This window comes from Serinus canaria, chromosome 19 (assembly GCF_022539315.1).
Source record: "Serinus canaria isolate serCan28SL12 chromosome 19, serCan2020, whole genome shotgun sequence".
NCBI classification, from domain to species: domain Eukaryota; kingdom Metazoa; phylum Chordata; class Aves; order Passeriformes; family Fringillidae; genus Serinus; species Serinus canaria.
In genome coordinates, this window is record NC_066332.1 from 10,735,896 (window position 1) to 10,758,944 (window position 23,049).

General features: G+C 48.6%; 1 protein-coding gene across 9 annotated transcripts in view; it reads left to right on the forward strand.

The window, feature by feature from the left end:
• The window catches only part of TSPOAP1 (TSPO associated protein 1), a 67,157-nt gene that overhangs the window by 39,240 nt on the left and 4,868 nt on the right, over positions 1-23,049 (forward strand). For 4 of the 9 annotated variants that reach the window (XM_050981801.1, XM_018919266.3, XM_018919270.3 and 1 more), the window contains 14 exons: positions 773-1,588; positions 2,091-2,242; positions 3,704-4,267; positions 6,388-6,687; positions 6,965-7,144; positions 10,201-11,328; positions 11,937-12,060; positions 12,206-12,357; positions 12,776-12,938; positions 15,140-15,211; positions 15,564-15,599; positions 16,491-16,594; positions 18,324-18,395; positions 19,870-19,998. In XM_050981801.1, coding sequence (XP_050837758.1) covers positions 773-1,588; positions 2,091-2,242; positions 3,704-4,267; positions 6,388-6,687; positions 6,965-7,144; positions 10,201-11,328; positions 11,937-12,060; positions 12,206-12,357; positions 12,776-12,938; positions 15,140-15,211; positions 15,564-15,599; positions 16,491-16,594; positions 18,324-18,395; positions 19,870-19,998 — 3,992 coding nt within the window. Of the gene's footprint in view, positions 1-772; positions 1,589-2,090; positions 2,243-3,703; positions 4,268-6,387; positions 6,688-6,964; positions 7,145-10,200; positions 11,329-11,936; positions 12,061-12,205; positions 12,358-12,775; positions 12,939-15,139; positions 15,212-15,563; positions 15,600-16,490; positions 16,595-18,323; positions 18,396-19,869; positions 19,999-23,049 lie in introns of those variants that run through there. The other 5 variants (XM_018919265.3, XM_018919261.3, XM_018919264.3 and 2 more) reach the window with 5 other exon arrangements.

Here is a 23,049-nt window from a genome sequence, read left to right on the forward strand (position 1 = left end):
TTTCTTTCTTTCTTTCTTTCTTTTCTTCTTTTCTTTCTTTTCTTTCTTTCTTTCTTCTTTCTTTTCTTCTTTCCTCAAGCTTATCATTTATTTGTTGTTTATTGTTTAAATGATTATTCTTTACTAACCTTTTCTGCTTTCCCTGCTTTCAGTTGATTTGCTGTAGGTAGAGTTTGGAAGGGAGAAGGCAGAGCAGTCCCTGTGTGCTGCTCATCTATGGTTTGATGGGTCTGCACAGACCAAGTGCTGTTTATCTGTTGTCCCCACAAGTCTTTTTGGGGCACCTTTAGTACAGGAGTTAACTTAAGAAAGAAGGGAGCTGAAAGGAAGGCCAGAGCTAAGTACAGAGCTGGGAAGGTGGACTTTCTTGAGGAAGTACTGCAAACCCCAAATCTGTATGGCTGGGAGAAGACATAAAATCATCCAACTGCATAGTTTGGGAAGGCTAAAAAAGTTAGTGAAAGAGCTGTGATGAGGAAGAATGGGATAATGAAGAAGGAGAAAGCCTTTAGCTAGTTACACAACCCAACTTTTTACTTAGTTGGCTTTGAAATGTGTGAAGCAGTGAGTTTCCCCACTGTGTCCTTTGGGACCTAACAAGGGAAGCCCTAGGAAATCAGGAAACATTGCCAGGAATAACCTCCCTCAGATCTTTTCCACTCTTGACTGCAGAGCAGTTGTACCCTGGCAAAGATGTCCCATAGTCCTGACAGCTGAGCTGGAAGGCTCAATGGCAGGAGCAGTGGTAACAGGTGTCCTGTTTTTCGTTTAGGGGAGCTGATGGATGGCCGGCGAGGGCTGGTCCCCTCCAATTTTGTTGAGAGAGTTTCAGATGATGACCTCATGATGTTTCTGCCACCGGAGCTGAATGATCTCACCCATAGCTCATACCAGGAGAAAAGTTTGGTCAGTACAAGCACCAGCAGTGGAGATAAGAGTGAGTTTTCTATTGGAGAGAGTAGCATCAGTCCATTGGCCAGCAGAGCAGAAGGAGACCAGGAGGAGTCTGTTAGTCACACAGCAGTGCCTTACCCAAGAAAACTGACTCTTATCAAGCAGCTTGCCAGAAGCATAGTTGTAGGTTGGGAACCACCTCTTTTGCCAGCTGGCTGCCCAGACATACAAAGCTACAACATCTATGTGGATGAAGAGCTACGTCAGAACGTGAAGAGTGGCCTTCAGACCAAAGCAGTGATAGAAAAGCTGGATTTACACAGCAGGGCTTACCGCATATCCGTGCAGACGGTGACGGAGCACGGCAGCTCTGATAAACTGCGCTGCACTTTCTTTGTGGGGCAGGATTTTGGTGTGGCACCAACGATGCTGAAAATCAGAAGCGTCACGGCCACGTCAGCAGAGGTCACGTGGCTTCCCTGCAACAGCAACTACAGTCATGGGGTGTATCTCAATGGGCAGGAGTGTGATGTGACCAAGCCGGGCGTGTACTGGTACACCTTCCGCAACCTGCAACCCAGCACCCAGTACGTGGCCAAGCTGGAGGCCCGGCCCATGAAAACTCCTTGGGAAGAGGTGCCCAAGGGGCAGGAGCAGGACTCAGCCGTGATACACTTCACTACCCCTCTAGCAGGTACTGCAGGCCTCTGCACATGGAGAGGCTGTGCTTAGCTGGCCCTTTGTTGGGAAACCATAGGGCAGAGGGAAGCAAGGTTGATTAGGTCCCCAAAGCCTGAGGTGTTGCACTGTTTTGTCTTAATGTTTTTCTTACTTTGTTTTAAAATTTGATTAGCCTTTTTGCTTTCATTTGCTCTGGGAAGACATCCTCTGTGCTGGTTGGAGCAGCTGGTTGGGCAGGGAAGAGATGGTTTACCATGACTTTGCTCCAAGGATTGCTGCATCTTGGCCTCAGCTACTTTTTCAAAGTTCTGTTTTCTGTGCATTAAAGCTTTCATAGAACAAGAGCACCTTATTTTCTCTGGTTATGTCTGACATTTCCCAGTACTGGCCTGGCTGTTGTAGTTCAGTTCTGCAGGGGCAAGTCTGGTTGGGCGTTTGCTCTTTGGTTCTAACCAGGGTTGAGCTTTATGCTGTAGCCAGATAAGCAAGAGGAAATTGTGTTTGGTCTCTCACAGGCACACCTGATGCTCCTTTGGATGTCCAGGTAGAAACTGGTCCGTCCCCAGGTATCCTGGTTATCAGCTGGTTACCTGTCACCATTGATGCCGAAGGATCTTCCAACGGGGTGCGGGTCACTGGATATGCCGTGTACGCGGATGGACAGAAGGTACTGGCTGTGCAGGGGGATGGGGCTATTGTGGGGGGAACACGAAGTATCAGACCTTATGACATGGAAAGCTGCATCCAGGAGGGTGTCCTGAAGAGGCAGTGACAGTCCTTGGCCCAGAAAGGAGTGACATCAGAGAAGGGACATTGCTTGGGCTGTGTAATGCACACTGCAAAGGACATCTGTCCGGATTTTGGAGGCGCTCCTGGGGCAGGACCCTCTAGCAGCAAAACAGCCTCCTCTGCTCAGCCCAGGCACTGGCCTGATCCTCTGGCAAACAGTCCCCAGGGTGTGGACAGAACACGAAGACAAGTATACAGCCACTGCTGGGGCTTTCTTGTGCACGTGGGAACAGAAGTGTAGTGATCCAGCATAAAGTTGGCATCTCCACAGCATGGGCAGAAGAGTAGGGAGGGGAATCTGCCCTTCTGCCATGCTTGGGTGATACCCCACCTGCAGAGCTGCCTCCGGCTCTGGGGCCCCCAACATCAGAGAGATGCGGAGCTGCTGGAGCGAGTCAGATGAGGCCATGGAGATGCTTCAAAGGTTGGAGCCCCTCTGCTCTGGAGCCAGGCTGAGAGAGCTGAGGGTGTTCACCTGGAGAAGAGAAGGCTCCAGGGGTATCTCAGAGCTTGTTCCAGGGCCTAAAGGGCTTCAGGAGAGCTGGAGAGGGACTGAGGACAAGGGATGGAGGGACAGGACACAGGGAATGGCTTCCCACAGCCAGAAGTGAGGGGTAGGTGGGATACTGGGAAGAAGTTGTTCCCTGTGAGGTTAATGAGGCCCAGGCACATATTTGTTCAGAGAAGCTTTGGCTCCCCCAGCCCTGGCAGTGTCCAAGGCCAGGTTGGACGGGGCTTGGAGCAACCTGGGGTGCTCCAAGTGGAAGGTGTCCCTGCCCATGGTGGGGGCTGGAATGAGATGGTTTCTAAGGTCCCTTCCAACCCAAACCATCCATCATTTTAACATACAAACACCCCAGGGTTCTGTTTGTTCAGTACTGTTACTGATACAGAACATCCAAGGACATTCTGTATTGAAAATGTCCTGTGGTCTTATGCACACATTATGTTGTTTGAGGAGCACAGTGCAAAACAGAATGATGCTGTGTTGGATAGTTGCTCTTTTGTTGCGGAAATGCTTTTTCCTCTTCACAGGTAAAAAAAAGGAAGGTCTGGGAAGGTAGTTGAAAGAGCAGCTTAAAAAAGGGAAAAGCTCTTTAAGGCTTAGGAAACAAGGAGGGTTAAAATCTGAAGTAGGAGTGAATATATTCATATTTTGTGTACTGTTCAGATTCTCAAATTTCTCTTTAACATTCATTCTTCCCAGATAGTGTGCAGAAGGGTAGGAATTCTGCACAGCTGCTCTCCAGAGCTTTGGGTTCTATCTGAACCAAAGGTTGGAAATTGAAGGGCTGAGCTGTGCACAATAAATAATTCCTTCCTGTTCTTTTGTTTACAGGTGATAGAAGTTACTTCTCCAACTGCTGGGAGTGTCCTCGTGGACTTGTCCCAGCTTCAGATGTTCCAGGTGTGCCGTGAGGTTTCTGTGAGGACGATGTCTCAGTACGGGGAATCCGTGGATTCAGTTCCAGCCCAGATTTCTTCAGTCCTGCTGCAGTCCTCCCACTGCACTTCCCCTGTGTGCACTGTCCCCTCCAGACTGCCCCGGGGGGCCCCCAGGGCCTTGCTGCCTACCCGCAGCCCACAGCACATGCTCCCGCTCCGACAGAAAATTCCTGCTGAGAGCTCAGATGCCAAATTGACTGATCCCTCCTCCAGCCCTGTTGGCTCAGCATGGCCTGTGACAGAAAAAGCCTCTTGCCCATCACACCTCCCCTCCCCTAGTGCTTCCTGGGTGCAGGCTCCAGGCACTTCCCCACAGGGGTCAGACACTGAAGGAGACAAGAAATGCCTGAGTGTGCCTCCCCAGCAGGCTGACACAGTGCTACCAGGGCAGGGCACGGAGCCTGGGTCTTCCCAGAAACAGGGAATGCAACAGCCAGGTGAAGGGACAGAGGTGCAGGTAGGTGCATACATCTCCTGCCCAGTGCCAGGTGTGCAGGGGAGGGCAGTGTATCCTTTCTGGGGAGTGGGACAAGATGCCACTGAGCACCTTTCTGTGACACAGTATTGCCTCTGGGCCATCATCCAGCAGTGGGAAACTGTAGGAGTTTTGGCTGCTGTTGTGTACCTAAAAGATGCAGCTCACCTCTTGATTCTGTTTGCTAGCATATGAGGAACAGAGTGAGAAAAGGAACAATTTGCAGAGTTAAAAGGTTAAAAGAATGTTCCCATGTTAGTGTGGCATTGCTGTGCTCTCTGACTTGAAGAGACTTTCTCCAGCCTGGTGGGTTTGTACAAGACAGTCGTAGAGCACCTTAGTGGATGGCAGAGCAAGGCAGCCTTGGCTGCAGAACTGGCAAACTGTTCCAACACTGGCTATTTAGAGTTCCCAGTGGGTGAGTGAAATTCCCAGTGATGCTCCTAGTAGGGTGGGTTAGTGCTTTCAGAGTTCTTTTAGGACAGTGGTGAGGATGTCTGAGAGCTGTATAATGATGGTGAATTATTGTTCTGTGACGGTGGGGAAGTGGGCCCTCCTGTTGTGGGATGTATTACATCAGGGAAAGGTCTATTTCCCATTCTGACTTTTGACATCAGAACTCATAGGAGTGCTTCAAACTGTTAAATTTAGCACAACTTTATTAATCATGGCAGTGTGACCTTTTGAACAGTCAGAGTTATGCTGAGACTTCTGAAAATTGCTGAAGCAAGAGCAGCGTGGTGGGCCCAAGCCCAAAGGCCAGCTCAATACCCAGAAGAACTGAGATGCTGAGTCCAAAATTTCAGTGGTCAGTGCCTGGTCATTTGCAGCTCACAGTACCTTGGGTCAACTGCTGGATTCATTTGCCCACATTTCATAGAATCATGGAATAGTTGGGGTTTCAAGGCACGTTAAAGATCATCTGGTGCATGACAGGGACACCTTCCACTAGGCCAGGCTGCTCCAAGCCTCATCCAACCTGGCCTTGAACACTTCCAGGGATGAGGAGTGTCGTGGTGGATTTGTCCCAGCTTCAGATGTTTGTGGTGTGCCAGAAGGTTTCTGTGAGAATGATGTCTCAGTCAAGGATTCCATTTCAGCCCAGATTTCCTTGTTTTTCTGTGAGACTCTTACTGCACTTCACCTGTTCCCAGAGGTGTTGCCTCTGGACATTCGGGTGTCTGGTGTAGATGGCTGCACTTGTGGTGGTTGCTTTGCCTCCTTAGTGGAGAGAAGTGAAATGAGTGCTTCCAGGATGCAAATCATCCTTCTCTCTTGAGGTGTGTCTCTTCACTTGGCTGTCAGCAAAGGGAATCAGAGCAGGAAATCTGAGCTGTGAGATTAGACGTGAGATCAGGACAGGACTTGCCTGGCTTTTGTCCAGGGGATATTGAGAAGCTTGGCGCTGCAATGTCTCAATGTTCCTGGGGTCTGATCCTTCAGTGTTTTCAAAGTGCCTGGTACATAAGGACGAGGTTGTGCTCCATTGCAAAATGCAGGGAGGCTCCCTTGGTTAGAGTAAGAGAAAGAGCTGATTGATAAGGCCCACCTGCCTTACCCTTTTTGTTTCTGGAGCTCCATTCCTCCATCTCCCAGAGGTTTTCTTGGACTGGTTGGAATACAGATGAAGATTCTCTTTCATTCTCACTAGGTGATCTAATCAGGAGCTTGTTGCACGCTCTGTGTTTATTGTTCTTCATTAATTCTCCTTTTCTTCACACCCCAGGAAATCCTGGAGTAGTATCCTCATCTCCAGCTCAGCCCATGTGCTGCGTGATTCCTTTGGCAGATGACAGTGGGAAATAACCTTGTTGTATAGTTTGGGCTCTTCTTGCAGCCCTGAAACTTGATACTGTCCATGCCCTTGTGGGCCTTTGCTGAGCACTGGGGACACCGTGTGTCTCCTGGGACCTGAGGACAGGGAGGGCTTTGTTCCAGGGCTGGCCAAGATTCCCAGCTGCAAGTTGCCTGCCAAAATACTCGTATGCCTAGAGCAAAGAACGTGTCAGAGGGTCAAAGAGTTTGGGGTGATAAGACTCCATTTTGGTGCATAAGTAGTCTGAGACACCTCCTATTGATTTCACTGTTGGTTTGTTTCCCAGACGGAGCAACCAAGAACCAAAGCACCAGAGCTGGGAAGCCTGACGGACAGCAGGGTGAAGCTCCAAACAGAAACCTGCCATGTGTGCTCTTTGCAGGAGGCACCCAAAGGTCCCAGTGCTGTCATGGAGAGAGAGGCAGAGAAGCACCTGAGCCCTGAGCCTCTGTCCTCCCCCAGCCAGGATGGGGGGATGCAGGACACCTTCCAAGATGGAAACACTAGTGGGAGCAGCTGCATGGACTTCCTGAGGTTGTCTCCTGGCAAGGAGGTGATGAAAGAAATGTCCAGAATGAAAAGAGAGGTTTGTTTAACCTTGGCTGAATGTGTGTGTCCATGGAGGGATGTGAACTGTACTTAACCTCCTGAGTTTTCCAGCCTTAGACAGTGCTGTTCTGCAGGCTGTGAAGTGAGGCTGATGGTTTTGTGTGTCTGTATGTGCCATTCACTCCCTTGGGTGCTGCCTGCTTCCTTTCCTACCACACCTGAGCTGTGTATGTGCTCAGAGAAAGGAAAAATGCTCCTTTGTTGCTGAAATAGAGTCTGGGAGAGCTGAGAATGTGTGTTTTGCTTTTCAACAGCAAGAAGAAAAACTGTCGGAAATGGGCCACCGACAGTTGACTCTTTTCACTGAGCACAACCGGAGTTCTGACCTTTCAGATATTTTGGAAGAGGAGGAAGAAGATGAGCTGTCTCCAGAAGTTCTGGAAGAGAAGAAATGGGACCAGAGAGAGCCGTGTTCCCAGGAGAATGGGGAAAAGGTAACTTGTTCTGAGTGCTGCTTGTGGGGAGCGCCAGTGCAGCCATCCCATGCCATCAACTCACAGGAGGAGGGGCTGGGCTGAGCCTTTCCTAAAGTCCTGCTGCTCTGCTTTTACTCCCACTGTTGGCTCAAGATAGTAAAAACACAGGTTCTTTAGGAGAGGGAAGGGTGTTTGTTTGTTTGTAATAAATGGAGCCAGGGTTTAATTAGTTGGAAAAACACACAGTGTGATGTGGTGTTTAAAATCGATGGAGGGTGATTGAGTTCTTAATGCAGACAGTAAACAGGGAACAGTCAACGCTCTAAAGCACAGGGTGTGATTGTTGGGGTGTCCTATGCAGGACCAGGAGTTGGCCTTGATCCTTGTGCATCCCTTCCAGCTCAGGATATTCCCTGATTCTGTGATTATTTGGCTTAGGCCTTGATGCTTTCTGTTGCCAGGGATGGCACGTAGGAGGAGAGTTGTGGCTTCGTAGTTCAAATGCTGCAAGGGATGAAATCCTGCCTTAGGTGAGCTGTAAGTGACCAGCCTAATTCATGCTCAAAGAGTTAAATCTGGTCTGAATGCACCTGTGGGAATGTGAATCCAACTGCATGGCCTGGGATTGGTGTGGAACCATACAGATTACAGCAGTTGGGATGAATATCCATGAGGGAAGGCACTGAGGGTGAAAGACTGGAAAATTAAAAAGCTTTGCAGGAAGTGTAATATGCCTGGATGGCAAGAAAGCACCCTCTCTTTAATTTTTCATGTAACTGAAGAACATCTGTAGTTGATGGTCCCCTGTGTGGCTGCTGGTCTGTAGGGATGGGGCTGGTGAGCACTAAATGGTAGCAGACAATGTAGTGACTCTGGAGTATATTTCCTTTTCTCCTTGTGAAGGGTCTTCTGCTTCCTAGGTGAGGGATTAGACCTGCAGTGCAGCACATCAGGAGCCTCAGGAGAGCCTGGTGGCTGGAGGGGCTGGGGCTGCCTCTGAAGGTTTTGGAAGGGCTTCCAGTTGTTGGGATTGGACTGGAAAAAAAAAATGGAAGAAAAAAAAGTTTCCTCAAAAGAGAAGGGAGAAATAAGAGCAATCAAGAATGCTATTCTTTGTCTTTTTTCTTTTTTTCCCCCCTGGGTGTTTCATTTACCTAGTGTTTTTATTTGGTTGGGTTTTTTCCTGAAAAGAAACATCAAAATCCTGCTCATGTCCTGTTGAACTGAACAAACTGGTGTTTCTTGACCAGTTGGATAAAGTGATTGTTTTCTGTGCTGGCAGTAACAGACTGAGGGTGACAATATTGGGAGAGGATTTGAGGGGCAGGAAGCTTTAGGGCACAGAACTCCCATTACTGCCTTATGGATTGAAGGGGATTGGACTGGCTGTTTTCTAGGATTCTGCATATTTAACTACATTTTCTGTTACCTCAAGATTCCTGAGCCAACTCTTCCAGGATCCAGAGGATGAAAACACAGAGGGGTGGTGCTTTTAAAATGTTTATCCTCAAACAAGTTGTTTAATCACTGAAACCATTTATTATATTAAAACTCAAAAACAGAAGCCACAACTTTGCAAACAGCTAAAAGAAGTCTTACTGAACTTTTTTTGTATTTATGAATTCTCCATAATCCTAATTGGTGCTAATAAGTCAGGAGCCTTGAGCATGTGTTCTGTAAGGAGAGTTTGAGAAAACTGAGGGGTTTTTGGTCTAGAGGAGTTGAGTGGGAGATTTGTAACTGCCTATTTGTCTGATGGTTAAAAGGATGAGAGCCAAAGTAGTCTTGTTTCTGGGAGATAGTACATTAAAAGAGGCAGAAGTCATGAGCTGCTGTTTGGGAAGTTCCTGTTGGAGATGCATTCATACCTCTTACCCAGGAGGACAGTGCAGCCTTGAGACCGGTCCCCAGAGGGTTCAGGATCTCCATTCTTTGGTGTTTTCAAACCTCATCTAAGCAAAGACATGGATTTATTTTGGCAACAGTCCTGCTGTAATTAGGAGACTGAAGTGGAGACCTCTGGAGGCCCCTTCAACCTATTCTAAATATAATTCACGGCCAAGTTTTACTTGGAAAAAGCTGTAGAGGTTGGAACTATCAGTAGACAGCTTGCAACTGCCTTTGTTTCTTGCCCACTCTGATTCAGTTTTTAATTATCTGAACAGATCTGCATATGGCTGTAGTTTAAAGTAGCTACACATGCTTTGTAATCTATTTGTAAGTGCCTTCAGAAGTGCATTAATAATATAACTTGTCAGGGAAGTTGAACAAGAGACCTCCAGAGGTATCTTCATACCAAAATGACGCTGTGCACCTGAGGATTTTACCTCTTATGTTACTGTTAATGTGATAAGAAATAAACCCATAAATTCTACAGTTGGTCCACAACAAATTTTAAAATTCAGCAGTGTTATCCCCAAAATTTTCTGTAACCTGGTAGGCTCTCACACATCTGCAAGTGAAACTCATGTCTGTGTGGCCCTTTCAGGTAAAGGGTTTTCCTTTGTTTTTGTGGGAACTCTGCTCCTGGATTTGCAGACAGGAATCTGCAGTAGGGCTGCACTTTGCTAGGAGATGGGAAGGGCCCAGGCAGCAACATCTCCAAGGGGTATCCTGCAGCACAGGGCCATTCCCTGTGCTCCAGGGAAAGGACATAGCTAAGGGGGACTCATGGCTCTGTGGGTGAGTCCTGTGGACAAAAGAGCCCACTCAGCTCTGCTGTGGAGGGACGGTGCCTCTCCTCCCATCCCAAGGGTATCAAGCCAAGAGGAATCATTGCTGTGGTAGCATGAGAGGTGCTGCAGGTAGCTGTGCCTGTACAGGAGAGGCTGGGAGGGAGCTCTTCCATGCATTTGCCTTCCTCGCTTCCTGACGCATTGCTGGTTCATCCAATTGCTTTTGCCAGAAGATCCATTGCTCCCTCTGCCCCCTCCCCTTGCTTTGCTGCAGCCACAGCTCCATCCTGCTCTGCTGGGAGGGAATCAGGGTCACTTTGCCTCTTGTTTTAATGTTTATTTCCTCTCTTTTTTCCTTTGCTTGTCCTGGCTGTGGCTTTTCTCGGGGTCTGGGTACAGATGGATCTTTGTGATACTGACAGCGATGAGGAGATTCTGGAGAGGATCCTGGAGCTCCCGCTTCAGAAGAACCACAGCAAGAAGTTGTTCAGCATCCCTGAAGTGACTGAGGATGAGGATGAAGATGAGGATGAGAAGGGTGTTATAGAAGAAAAGACAGACCCTCAAAACTCCTTGGAAACACAAACCTACCATTCAGGAAGAACAGACAAACCACCCAACAGCAAGGAGCCATTTCTAAAAGAAGATGGGAGTAACACCTCCGTGGATGTCTCTGCTCAGACTCCTCAGGGGGAGCACAGTGCTAAGGAGAGCAGTGCGGAGGCTGACCGTGCAAGTCCTGACTTTGGCCAGCTGTCTTGCAGTCAAAAAAAGGCACACTGGAACCGGGGCAACCAGGAGAATGATCCAAAGTCTGGGAGTGGGACAAGTCCTTCTTGGAACAAGAGGAAGGGAAATAATTATCGGGAGAAGATCCGGAGTCGGCCTGAGATAAGTAGGAAGAGACAGAGTGATCTAACAGAGCACTGCAGTCGTCTGCTGGGCAACTGCAGCCAGATGGGGAGCGGCTTATACAGAGCTCCCAGTCTCAGGGAGGAGCTGAATGTTGTCAGCAGTGCTTTTGGGAAGGATGGGTTGGATTTGTACAGCCGGGCTAGACAAAGCACCTTACAGAAAAAAGCCCCAAGAGCAGTGGGATCAGGGGGGGCAGAACCAGCCGTGATAGCAACACACCGCCTCAGCCCCAGGAGCCTGGAAATAGACATCGAGTATGACTCCGAAGAGGATCAGGATTCAACCTGTGCATCCTCCCTGGAGAGCAGGCTGTGGCCAGAGAGGTCCCAGAGCTGCCAGGGGGACTGGAGTGATCGCTCCAGTCAGTCTGAAGTTGCCCACCTGGGTGGCAGAAGGGACCTGACCAGGCTGGAGATGATGGAAGAGCAGGGTATGGAGTGGGCTGGGTCTCCAAACCGGCACCTACGATTCTTCTGCCAGGAGAAGGAAGCCCCAAGGTGTGAGAGCAGTTCTGAGGAGCAGGGCTGGGAGCTGGACTGTAAGTCACCTGGCTGGAGAAGGAGGCTCGAACATTCTTCGAAGGGGATACGTAGCACCTCCTTGCACAAAAGGGTTGGGTGACTTTTCCTATTCTGGCTTTGAAGCAGCTTGCAGTGGTGCTGGCTTCCCTCTGCTTCCCTGGCCTGCCTGTATCTTGCTTTGTTCAGTGTTGTCCAGGAAAAGGACCCTCCTCTAGGATTGTCTGGAAGAATATCTGAGAGATTCTGTAGTTCTGTGCTGCTCCGTGGCTTTTCTTGTAGTAGCTGCTTCTGCTTTTCCTGCTCCCTGACCAAGTGTCACCGATGCAGTATTCCTTTTCACACTGGTTCTTTCTCCCCATGGCAGGAGGCTGTGGGACCCAAGTGAAAATCCCTGGTGCAATAAGCTGATTGGTGAAAGCTTTGTGTAGATGCTGACTGTAATGTCATTGCCTCCCCTCGAAATGCCCTTTCCTGCATCTTCACCCTCACCAAGGGGATCGTCATTGGTGCCTGGCAGAGTGCCTGCCTGTCCTCAGTTCTGTTTTCAAACTCCCTTGGTCTTTCCAGCTCTAGAGTATCCCTGAAGAGGAATGTTGCATTTGGATGCACTGCTCTTTGTGGAGTGCGTTTGGGCTGAGCACTGTTCAGGGAGTTGGAAGGCAGAGGCTGCTACTAATTCTCTGCTGGTTCCAATTGCAGGCATCCAGTCATAAAGATTCCAGGGGCCTGGAGCCGCCCGGCACAGCCTGGCAGGCTCCTAGCAGGAGACGGAGCAGGAGTGAAAGGAGAAGCCAAATGCAGAAACTGATGCTCTCTAGTCCAGGTGAGCAGGAATGGGGAGAGAGGTGGGCCGCAGGAGAGATGGAAGCTCCTGGTAATGGCTGGGGAGAGGCTGGCAGGCAGTGCCTGGCCCATGCAGTGCTGGGGCAGGGCTGACATTCTCTCTGCTGTGTTCTTCCTGTGCACAGGCCTTCCAAGGAGCACTGCTCTTGAGAGCTCTGGCAAAGATGATGGCATTCGGATCTTTGTGGCTCTCTTTGACTACGATCCTGTCTCCATGTCCCCTAACCCTGATGCAGCAGAAGAGGAGCTCCCATTTAAGGAGGGGCAGATCCTGAAAGTAAGAACTTCGTGAACATCTCCTACTGTATGGACCTGTCTGTTCCAGGGGAGCATAAACCTTGGGAGTTCTGCAGTTTCCTCACGAGGGAAGTAGAGGGGCAGATGCTCATACCTTCTCTCTGGTGATGCTGTGGAATTCCTGGAGGTGTGCCAGGGCAGGCTCAGGTTGGATATCAGGGACAGGTTCTTCCCCCAGAGGATGCTGGACACTGCCAGGCTCCCCAGGGAACGGGCACAGCCCTGAGGCTGCCAGAGCTCCAGGGGGATGCTCAGGGTGGGATTGTTGGGGTGTCTGTACAGGGAGCAGGGGCTGGACTGGATGATCCTTGGGGGTCCCTTCCAACTCAGGATATTCCATGATTCTTTCTCTGTGCAGCTCAGTTCCTGCAGCATAAAGAGTCTCTTTCCCTTTGCAGGTTTGTGGAGACAAGGATGCTGATGGCTTTTACAGGGGGGAATGTGCTGGAAGGGAGGGATACATTCCATGCAACATGGTGTCAGAAGTCCCTGTGGAGAGTAGTGAGCTCAAGCAGCAACTCCTAAAGCAGGGGTTCCTGTCTGCCAACATGGAGAACCCAGGTACTGTGTGGTGGGGTGTGTGTGTGTGTGTGTGTGTGCCCTGCTGCTGTGGCTCTTTGCTGGAATGTTGGAAGCTCAGTCCTGCTATCGTGTGTGGTCAGTGCAGCCACCAAACCCATCTGGAGGGCTGTCCCTGGATCTGCAGCCTGATTTAGTGGCTGCTCCTTAGCAGGGGCATCTGGCTGGATGTGGGTGTTCCAAGCTCTCCGTTCATCCCTGACTCCACTGCAACATTTGCAGCTGCTCCTGGGCTTGAGGTGTGTGAATTCAGCACAAAGTGAGGCTGAACCTTGTTAGGGACAGGGAAACAGAAGCATTTGAAGAGCAGCTGAAGTATGTGAACAAGAGAGTTTTCACTGTGTTCCCTCCTTTGTTTTGAAAGCCTGTGAACTGAACTCTTGGGATGACTCTGCTCTTGGGTGAGAGAATCTGTGACTTGGGAATGGAAGTGTGAAAGGGGGAGGAAAGGTGTGAAACAACAAGGTAGGCAGACAGGAGTGTACAAGGAGCAGATCTGCTGGTTGGGTTCCTTCTTGCTTACTCCCTGAAGTATGCGGTCAGTGCCTTGTACACTGCAGAGGCTTTCCTGTTCCTTCCCTCTCATGTACTCAGAGAGGAGATGGAGCAGCCCTGGGATGTGCAGCCAGCGCAGCTCAGGCTGAGTCAGGCTTGGTGGCTGTGAGCTGCCCCTGCTGTGAATACTGGTGTCCCTGTGCCTCTCCCTCATGCCTTCCACCTCTAATCCTGCACTCCTCTGTGCACCCTCTGTTGCCAGTGCCAATTGTTGGATCTGCTTCACTTGTTAAAACACCAGGTTATTCCTGGTTTGGCTGGTGCCTGTTTCCCTGCCAGTTCAGCAATGAAAAACAACACAAGGGTTGGTCGTGGCAAAGGTAAGCCCTGACATTGCCTGAACTGGGAAAAAATCCCAAATCAACTTAAAAATAAGAAAACTCAAGAAAAAAAAAAAAGATATATCCAATTTTTTTTTTTTTTTTTTTTTTTTGTGGAGGGAGACTCTAATGGACCTTTAAGGTCCTTTCTCACCCAAACCATTCTATTATTCTGAGGGACTGATAATGCTCAGCTCCTAATTGTTAGCCCTTGAAACTTGATCCTGAGGGGCACAGGGAGTGAAGGAGCCTGATGTTTTCACTGTGTGATTTCTTGAATATGTTTTTAAAGGACAGACATATTCAGTCTCTCCCATGTCTGAGGAGATTTGAGTAAGGTGTTTTTCACATCCATACTCTTTCTCTTGTGTGTATGCCAGAGATGGCTGGATGAATGGATACACAAGAGATACTCTGCCTTGTCCCACTGCATAGTCTTGGAAGAGTAAAGGATTTTAATAGCTCTGAGACTTCATTAAATATTAGACGGGTTTGAAAGTTTTGAGGAAGGTGATGGTAGTCAATAAGGTGTGTGTGCAGGCTGGGACTGGAGGTTTGGCACTGGTGGAGACACACCTCAAATCCTAGGGGCAGTTCTGGGTCCCTCTTGGTAAGGACACTGAGGGGCTGGAGCATGTCCAGGGAAGGGAACAGAGAGCCCCAGGAGCAGCTGAGGGAGCTGAGAAAGGGGATCAGGTGGGAGAAAATGGGCTCAGAGGGGACCTTCTGACTCTGCCGAACTCCTTGACAGGAGGGGGCAGCTGGAGCAGGTTGGACCTGATGGTCTTTTTCTAACTGTAGTGATTTTTTGATTCCTTAGCAGTCAGGCTGGCTGTACCTCTGCTGTTTCCCTCCTGCCGTAAACTTCTGTCACAGCCTTGTAACTAAGGAAATGCCTAGGAGGGGTTGGTCTGGGCACTCCTCAGGTTCATTTGGGATTTCATCCAGTCCTGATCCTGCTCAATGCAGAGGCTTTAGCTAGGTGTTAATGGTACAAGGTTTTATTTTGTCTTTATGGTGCTGCTTCTGAAAGCCAAGGAGCAGCAAAGTCTGTCTGCTCTGAGCTGTGGAGTGCCTAAAAGGTGTAAGTACAGTGTGGATTTCTCTGTGTATTTGGGATGTGGATCACAGCTCATCTGAGTCCACATATGAGGCCCAGAGGGCTTTGCCCACAGAAATCCTGTTGTCAGCCTCCCAGGGGAGGCATGTCATCTCTGTCCTTTGTTCACTATTCAAGATGCTTCTCACTTTCCATTCCCTGTCTGTTTCTTATGTCTATTTATTTGCTTTTTTGGTGTTTTTATTAAGGAAATGGCGCATTTTCTCCACCTCCACGCCGCCAAACCGTCCCACCTCCAAAACCCAGACGCTCCAAGAAAGGTCTGTGTCACCCACTGCTTCCTCTTTGGTTGTTGCTATAGGATTACAGACTGCATTGAACTTTTACTATTTGCTTTCAGGACCCTCAGATGTTTATATGACTGCTAGGAAGTGGAAAGAGAGCCCATCCCTGTGCTCGTGTTAGGTTTTTAACAGTGATGTCTTTTATAGTTTGGAGGTTGACCTGTGCTTCTATGTTCCTGAGTCCTGGTTACTGGTGTAGACTCTGAGTTGCATGAACAGTTTGCTTCTGTTGCTTGCTGTCTTGATGATGTTTTTACTGTTTATCAGTTGTGTCATGTGGTCACTGTTGGAGATGAGCTCTTACTGATGAGGCATTTTCTTCCCCCAGCAGGGCTGGAGAAACAGGAGTGCAAGTCTCAGCCAGGTGAGAAGTGCTTTTACTGGGGAGTAGGTTATGCATGATCAAATTACAGACATGTTTTGTGTCAAGGGCCAGTGTGACACACTGTGGTGCTGCTTCTAAGCACTGTAACAAAAGGTTTTAGTTCTTTTTGTTTAGTGGTGGGTACAGAACGGTTTGGGTGAGCAGGAGGTGCTTGCAGGGGGAGTGCACCAGTTGTTTTGCTGTGGGAGGAGCAGTGCAGTCTCTCACTCATCACATGCTGTGGTCCTTATGATCCAAGGGACCCTGAGAGAGAGGTTGCTCCCTCTGCTGAGGTGCATCATTTGTTGATATTCAGAGGCCGCGTGTGCAAACCCTTTGCCAACCCATTCAGTGCTGACCCAAAGGAGGGTTTAAATCCATGAATGTGTGTTTTCTGTAGCACCAGGCTTGGCTTTTGTAGGCTCAGGGCAGGTCTGTAGGTAATGGTTTTGAGCAGGCAGGAGATTGTGGATGGCAAGGCCTGGACTTTCCTGTGTGCTGGTCCCTGGCTCTTGGAGGATAAATTTTGTAGCTTAATAGCAGAACATTGTGTAGTGGGAGGAGACATGTCCTTTCAAGACACTCTAAAGAGACAGCTGTTCTCTGTGTGTGTGTGTGTGAGTAAATAGGAAAAGTAAAATCAAACATTCCTGTACATATAAACAGAGCACCAGGATGAGGGAATGGGGGGGATGTCCCCACTTTTGTGCTTATAAGGTAATGAAGAAGACCAGAAAACTGCTTTACCAAATGCCTCCAAAGTCTCACTCCGCTCAGTTCCCCCCAGTATTCTTTTTGTTCAGACCACTAGAAGAATGGTGAAGGAGTTGCTGTGATTTGGGATTTTGTCCTAGTATTTCCATCTAAGAATATTCTATTTTTCTCCTGCAGGGCAGAAACATAAAGACATTGAAGCAGAGCTGCTGACTCCTCGCAGGATGGTGGCTGTCTTTGACTACAATCCGAAGGAGAACTCTCCGAACACAGATGTGGAGGTAACCACCAGCTGCTCCCCCCTTTCCAGAGGTTTCTTCTTCCTATCTCTTTTTCCATTCTCTCTCAAGACATTCAGCACTTTGGTCCAACCAGAGTCTCAGTGAAACTGTGTGAGTATTCATTGCATCCTTTAGTGATCAGACAGGACTGAGCAGATCTGGGGCAGGAGGAAGCAGCTCCTATTGGTAGCAACTGATCCAGGAAACACTCTGGGAAAAGGAAAAACCTGCTTAAGTGTTTGAAAGCACTTTTGACGCTTAATTTGAGCATGACTTTAGTGTTAAGTATCTTTGTAGGTCTTTGATCAAGCAAAAAGATTTCGCTCCAGTTTAATATACTAGTTTGCAAAGTTCTTGTTTTTAAGTAATTCCTACATATAGAATCACAGAATCATGGAATGGGATGCGTTGGAGGAGATCTTAAAGCCCATCTCATCCTACCCCCTGCCATGGGATACCTTCGAGTAGACTGGGTTGCTCCTTCTGGCCTGGCCTTGGACACGTCCAAGGATGGGAAGGGGTATAATCTAAATAGGGAAGGATATAATCCAAACAGTAATTTTGTGGATAAATTTGTTCCAGGTAGAAAGGTGGCAATGCAGAATCCTTTCTGCAAAAGGAGATGAGCACAAGCTCTGTTCTCTGTTCCTCGAAGCCATGTTAGCTCTCTGAGCAAACATAAACACGGGGTTTGGATTCCCATCCTTTCCCTTCATCCACAAAGGAGTGTCTGGCCAACAGAGGGCACAGTTCAGGGAATGCTTGCCTCCCAGCCTGTGTCTCCTGCCCAGAGAGACACAGCTGAGGACAGAGTGTTTTAGGATGGTGGAATATCTTGGGAGAGACACAATGTGGGCATGTATCCAGGCGCCGAACACCTTTGAACCCTTGTCACTGAGGAGGTGACTGTGCTTCTGTGCTTTTTGCAGTGATTTGCTCCTGTAGAATTTTTGGACAAGAGCTTAAATTACTGAAACAAGCTGGTAGAGTTTTGTGGGAGATGCTCCACAGGAAGCAACCTGCAGCCTCAAGAGATTAAATTGATGACTAGGGATATATTATGGTAAATATATTGGAAGTAGATCACTTCCAGCTGACACCTGTGAAGTGCCAGAGTGTCTTAAGTGGGACTCAGCCTGTTTGGAGCCTCCACTGGACAGCTTTTCCCATTAAAAGAGACTGGTGACACCTTTGTCTTTAGCCTTATGCCCCATGGAGCATGTGGTGGGGTGTCTGACAGAACAGAGTGTGTGTGACACCGAAGGGTCACTGTGTGCTGTGCTCCTGTTCTGTGTCCAGGTTAAACCACCCTGTTTGTATGCATTCCTGCTAGTGACTAATCCCTAAGTGCTGCATACAGAACAGGCTCATCCAAGGGAGCAGGATTTGTAGTTACATTTAAAGAAATTAAAGGTATTTCTGGTGCTTGCTGAGCTTGTCCTCAGTGCACCTTTCCAGAGCAGGTGGTAGGTACTATTTTGAAACCTTATTAAAATGGGTTTTAAAATTGGCTTTGCTCTTGTCTTAATTTATGAAATGCTTCCCTAGCAATGAATTCCAGAGTTATCCACTTCTGTTTCCCTCATGCATCCTGGTCCTGCAAGGCCAAACACAGTGGGCTCCCTTCCCTGAAGTGAGATTGGGCAAGAATCTGAGGGGAGCCTGTGTTCCTGGTGAGTAATTCCAGGCACTGCTTTTCCTGTCACGTCTGTTTTCTGGCTCTTTACAGGCTGAACTGACCTTCAGTGCTGGGGACGTTATCACTGTCTTTGGGTCCATGGATGATGATGGATTCTACTACGTAAGTACAGGGCTTGGGAAGGTCCTGTGGGTACACTGGAAAGTGTTGGAGTTCATGGAATGGCAGGGAAGCAGAAATCAGGGCACAATGTATCCTGCTTTTGAGAAAAAACATAAACCCCTCTCTACTTAGTGCAGGGCAACCTGTTTCTGGAGCTCGGTTCTCCTGCTGTAAATCCAGTAATTCAGTCTTGGAATGGTTTGGGGAAAGGACCTTAAATCTCATCCTGTTCCACCCCCTGCCAGGGGCAGGGACACCTTCCACTGTCCCAGGCTGCTCCAAGCCCCATCCAACCTGACCTTGGATGCTTCCAGGGATCCAGGGGTTGCCACAGCTTCTCTGGGCAGCCTGTGCCAGGGCCTCAGCACACTCACAGCCAGGAATTCCTTCCCAATATCCCATCTATCCCTGCCCTCTGGCAGTGGGAAGCCATTGTCCCTTGTCCTGCCCCTCCATCCCTTTTCCCCAGTCCCTCTCCAGCTCTCCTGGAGCTCCTTTAGGCCCTGGAAGGGGCTCTGAGATCTCCCTTGGAACCTTTTTTCCTTCAGGTGAGCCCTGGGGTATCCCAGCTTGGCTCCAGAGCAGAGGGGCTCCAGCCCTGGGAGCATATCTGTGGTCTTTAAATATCCCAGTGGTTCTGAGTTTATTTTTTGGTATCAATTGCCTGCAGGTTTCCCAAAGCCTTGCCTGCATTTTTCCATGCACACACCAGCTGAACCAGCACCTGCTCCGAGCTAACATTTCACCAGACACTTGGACACTTGGGTCAGAGGCTGGAATGCTGATCCAAGTAAGCAGACACATTCCTGGGGCTGTGCCTGCCCTCCAGCTGTGTGCCCAACTTGAGCCTTGGATCATCCACCTTTTCCTGCATGGGAAACACATGTGCCTTCACACATCTGGCTTGAGGTTGAGCTCCAGGTTAAGTCTGAAGGCATCACTGAGAATGTTTTGTTTGACCCTTTTATAGTGTTGGACAAGCAGCATTGCTGTGATGGGTTTTGGTCTCACCCAACCACCTCCTGTTGAACTGGATAAATATTTGTAGGAGTACAGTACTGCAGCTCTGGGCCTCTGTGATCATGGTTGCAATGCCTACAGGACATTGTACCAGTACTGCCTCATTCTATAAAGACATCACTAAATACCAGGGCAAATCAAAGGCCTCTAGGGCACCTGTGGCACAGTCATATTGCAGTATGGTAGTGGAGATTTTGAGTTTGTAGAAATCACCTTTGTCACAACTTGCTGCCACCTCTTCTTCCTTTACTCTCTTCTGTATTTCTATGCTCTGAATTGTTCCACAACTAATCAAGGATGTGAGTTCTGGAATTTTCTGAGGATCCTCCCTATGTGGGTGTGTTCTGGACTCGTCTCAGCCTACAGCCCAACCTTCTCTGCAGGGCACCGCACCTCAAGTTGTAATTTATGTCTCCAGGAAAGGTGATGTGAGAATTGAATGTTGATCTTGCAGGGAGAGCTGAACCAACAGAGAGGGCTTGTCCCATCCAACTTCCTGGAAGCTGTCCCTTTGGATGGCAACATGGCCAAGGAATTCCATTCAAAAGAGAAAGAAGCTTCTCCACTGAGTGCTGAGAGCCAGGTGAGATGTGTGACTGCATGGCCCTGCCATCCAGGCTGGGATGTGGCTGGAGCCTGGGCATTGCATGGCATGCAGCACCCATGGGATCACTGAACTTACTGCATGCAGCCTGTTCATCCCAAGGGAGTGCCAGGAGCTCTTCCCAAATACTTACTTGTAGTGCAGAAAGTGGCACAAAACAACACCTGCTGGGTGTGCTCAGTGTGGTCAGGGAGGCAAGTAGTATTCAAATCCTACCAGCAAATTGTTTAGATCCACTGAAAGATAAGTGGGAAAATCCTACTGGAAGGAAAGGTTCAAACAGCTCCCCAGGCACATGAAATTCCTTAAATATTATTGTATCCATGCCACGGAGTTCTGGAATTAGCAACACCCAAACACCAATGTTCTTCTGTGCACCCCAAGTTAGATATATCTTAATCCAGGCTGAGGTGCTTCTGGATAAATTCAAAACACACTGGAGAGTTCCCCAAACAGACCTGGGAGATGGATCCTATGGTTTCAAAATCATTCCCCAGTGTCAAGGAATTCAAAGGTTTAATTAACCCCTTGCATTTTATTGCAGAGACTCTTGGAATAAAGGCTTAAGTGGGAGACTGGGGTCATGTCAGGGGCTGAGGCTAAAAGTGCAGCAGCTCCTTTGTCATTCCTGGATCCCCAGTGCTGTCTCACTGTGGAGAGAGAGGCAGGAGGGACCTGGCTTGGTCCCACCTCACATGGGCTCAGCCGTCAATCCTTCTCAGGAGGTTGTTGGCACTGTCCTGTGGTGTCAGACCCTCATGAGTCAGAGCAGGTTGGCTTGGAGCCATCCTTAGGGAACTCGGTGGCCCTGAATCCCTGATTCCTGCTCTGTTGAACTCCCTACTGCTGCCATCCCAGCTTTCTGCTCTCTGCAGCATTTCTTAGCCTTTTTTTCATGCTCAGCTCTTCCTGTTCTCTGTATCTGTATCTCTGTCTTCAAATGCTGCCTAGTCTTCCTTCACCTCAGCCCTCTCCCTCGCTTCCAAGCATTCCAGGCTTTGTGGGTACAGGTTTTGTCTTCTCAGGCAGAGCAGCCTGGCTCAGATAATGAGGTTTGTGGGCAGTTTGTTGGATCATCTGCTGACCTCAGCAGCTCTCTGGGGTCCTTGTACTCTTCTGTTGGGGATACTGGTCCTTGCTGGGGAATCACAGGTTAATCAGCTGTTACTACCAGGGTTTAAGAGCCCAGAGGTCACCCAAATCTAACATCCCTGGGGGTTAACAAGGATACAGAGTGGGGTTCTTTCTTCAGTTTCCCTCTCAAAATTATTTACTCTTACCAACTGACTCATCTGTTGAAATAGAGGGTGCCAAAGGGGACCTCAACCAGTAAAATAAAGGTGGACTTCTAAGTGTAATTTAGTGCAGATCTTCCGCTTCCCTCTGGCATCAGCTAGCAGCCACAGGGCCTGTTTCAGATTCCAGGGGTTGTTATTCTAGCCCCAGCCCACATCCTCCCAGGGACCAGAGAGACTTCAGGTAACTTTATCTGCCACTGGCAGGTGTGAAGCGTTTGCAAAGCCAAATCCACTTTCCACTCTGTTCTCTGCTGCTGAGTTCATTGGGTGACTGATGCCCTGTGCACAGTCTTTGGCCCACATACCCCTGCATGCTGAAGGGTGGAAGCTCTTTTCCTATGTTTCATGACATTTTTTTAAACAGAAGTGCCTTTCAGGTCTGTTAAAGACAACCCATATAAAATAGACACGTTTCAGGTTTGCCTGCCCTTCAAACTTTTCCATTTGTCTCTAGTCCTCTGTGCTCGAGATCCAAGGGAGCCTCCCCTTACACTGGCTCTGACTTTTGGGTGCGCAGAGCAGGAGCCTCTTGGGTTTGATAGTTTTGCTACTCTCCTGATCCATGAACTGCTGTTCTCTCTCTGTAGTTGAAGGACTGGAAAATTCAGATAATGATGATTACCAGTTTTAAAATAAAACCAGTTTTATTTCAGTGGGAATCAGCTTGAGCTCCCTAGGCATGACTGCGGCTGCTTCTGCATAGTGCCAGCCTGGCTCCTGTCCTGCTGTCTCCCTGCTTCTCCTGGGCACCTGTCCCAGGGGATTCTGGCTTAGCAACCCCAGCACTCCTCCCATTTGTGCTTTGCAATCCAGACCTGTCTAAAAAGCTTCCAAACAGGAAGGGCATGTTTGCCCCCTATTAAAAGTGGTATATTTAGCCCGCTCAGAGACAAAGTGGGATTAATTAACTGCATTTAAGTGTGTTTGATGATTCCTGAAGAGACAGAACCTGACCCCACAGTGGTTTTGGTTATCACATCAATCACAGCATCCCAACCTGTGGGCAGAAAACCTCATGGGAAAGGCAGAAGAAAGAAATACCTCCTGTGAAACAGACATATTCCGCATCCATCCCTGAGCTGGAATGAACTCTCCCCGTGATACAGTCATGCCTGAGGCTTTCCAAATTCCTGGAGCACTTTCACCCCACAGAGTTAAGGAAAACTTGCTTGGTCAACTTGCTGTTAGCAGAGCAAGCTCCCTGCAATTCCTAGTCCCAGCTTGAGCCCTGGCACCTCAGGGGGGATGTGTGTGTACCATGGCAGAGCTTTGGACTTGGTTACAGCTTGTTCCAGTTGCAACAGAAGCTTCTCCATGAGTGATTTTTAAATCACTTGTAATTTCTTGGATGTGATGTTCTTACCTTACCTGTTCTTCACACTTCCCTTCTCCCTGCTGCCCTGCCAAAGACATGAGAATAAGGACAATTTATTTCCAAATTGAACTGGGGAAGGTGGATAATTTTTCATTATTTCTGAGTAAATCTTAAAATGCTGGCAACTGAAAAAGTGAAGCAATTGAACTTAAAAACTGACAACATTTTGAGATTAGAATAAACAAGCAAAAACAGCATAAAGGGGAGAATCCAAGAAGTTCTGGTCACAGCCAGGGCCCAAAACACTCATGCTTACCAACTCAGAGCAGCTGCTTTAACACTGTTCCTGTTGATGGAATATTTTTCCATTACTAACATGTGGTTTCTGTCAAAGACTGATTGTAAAGCACCTTCAGA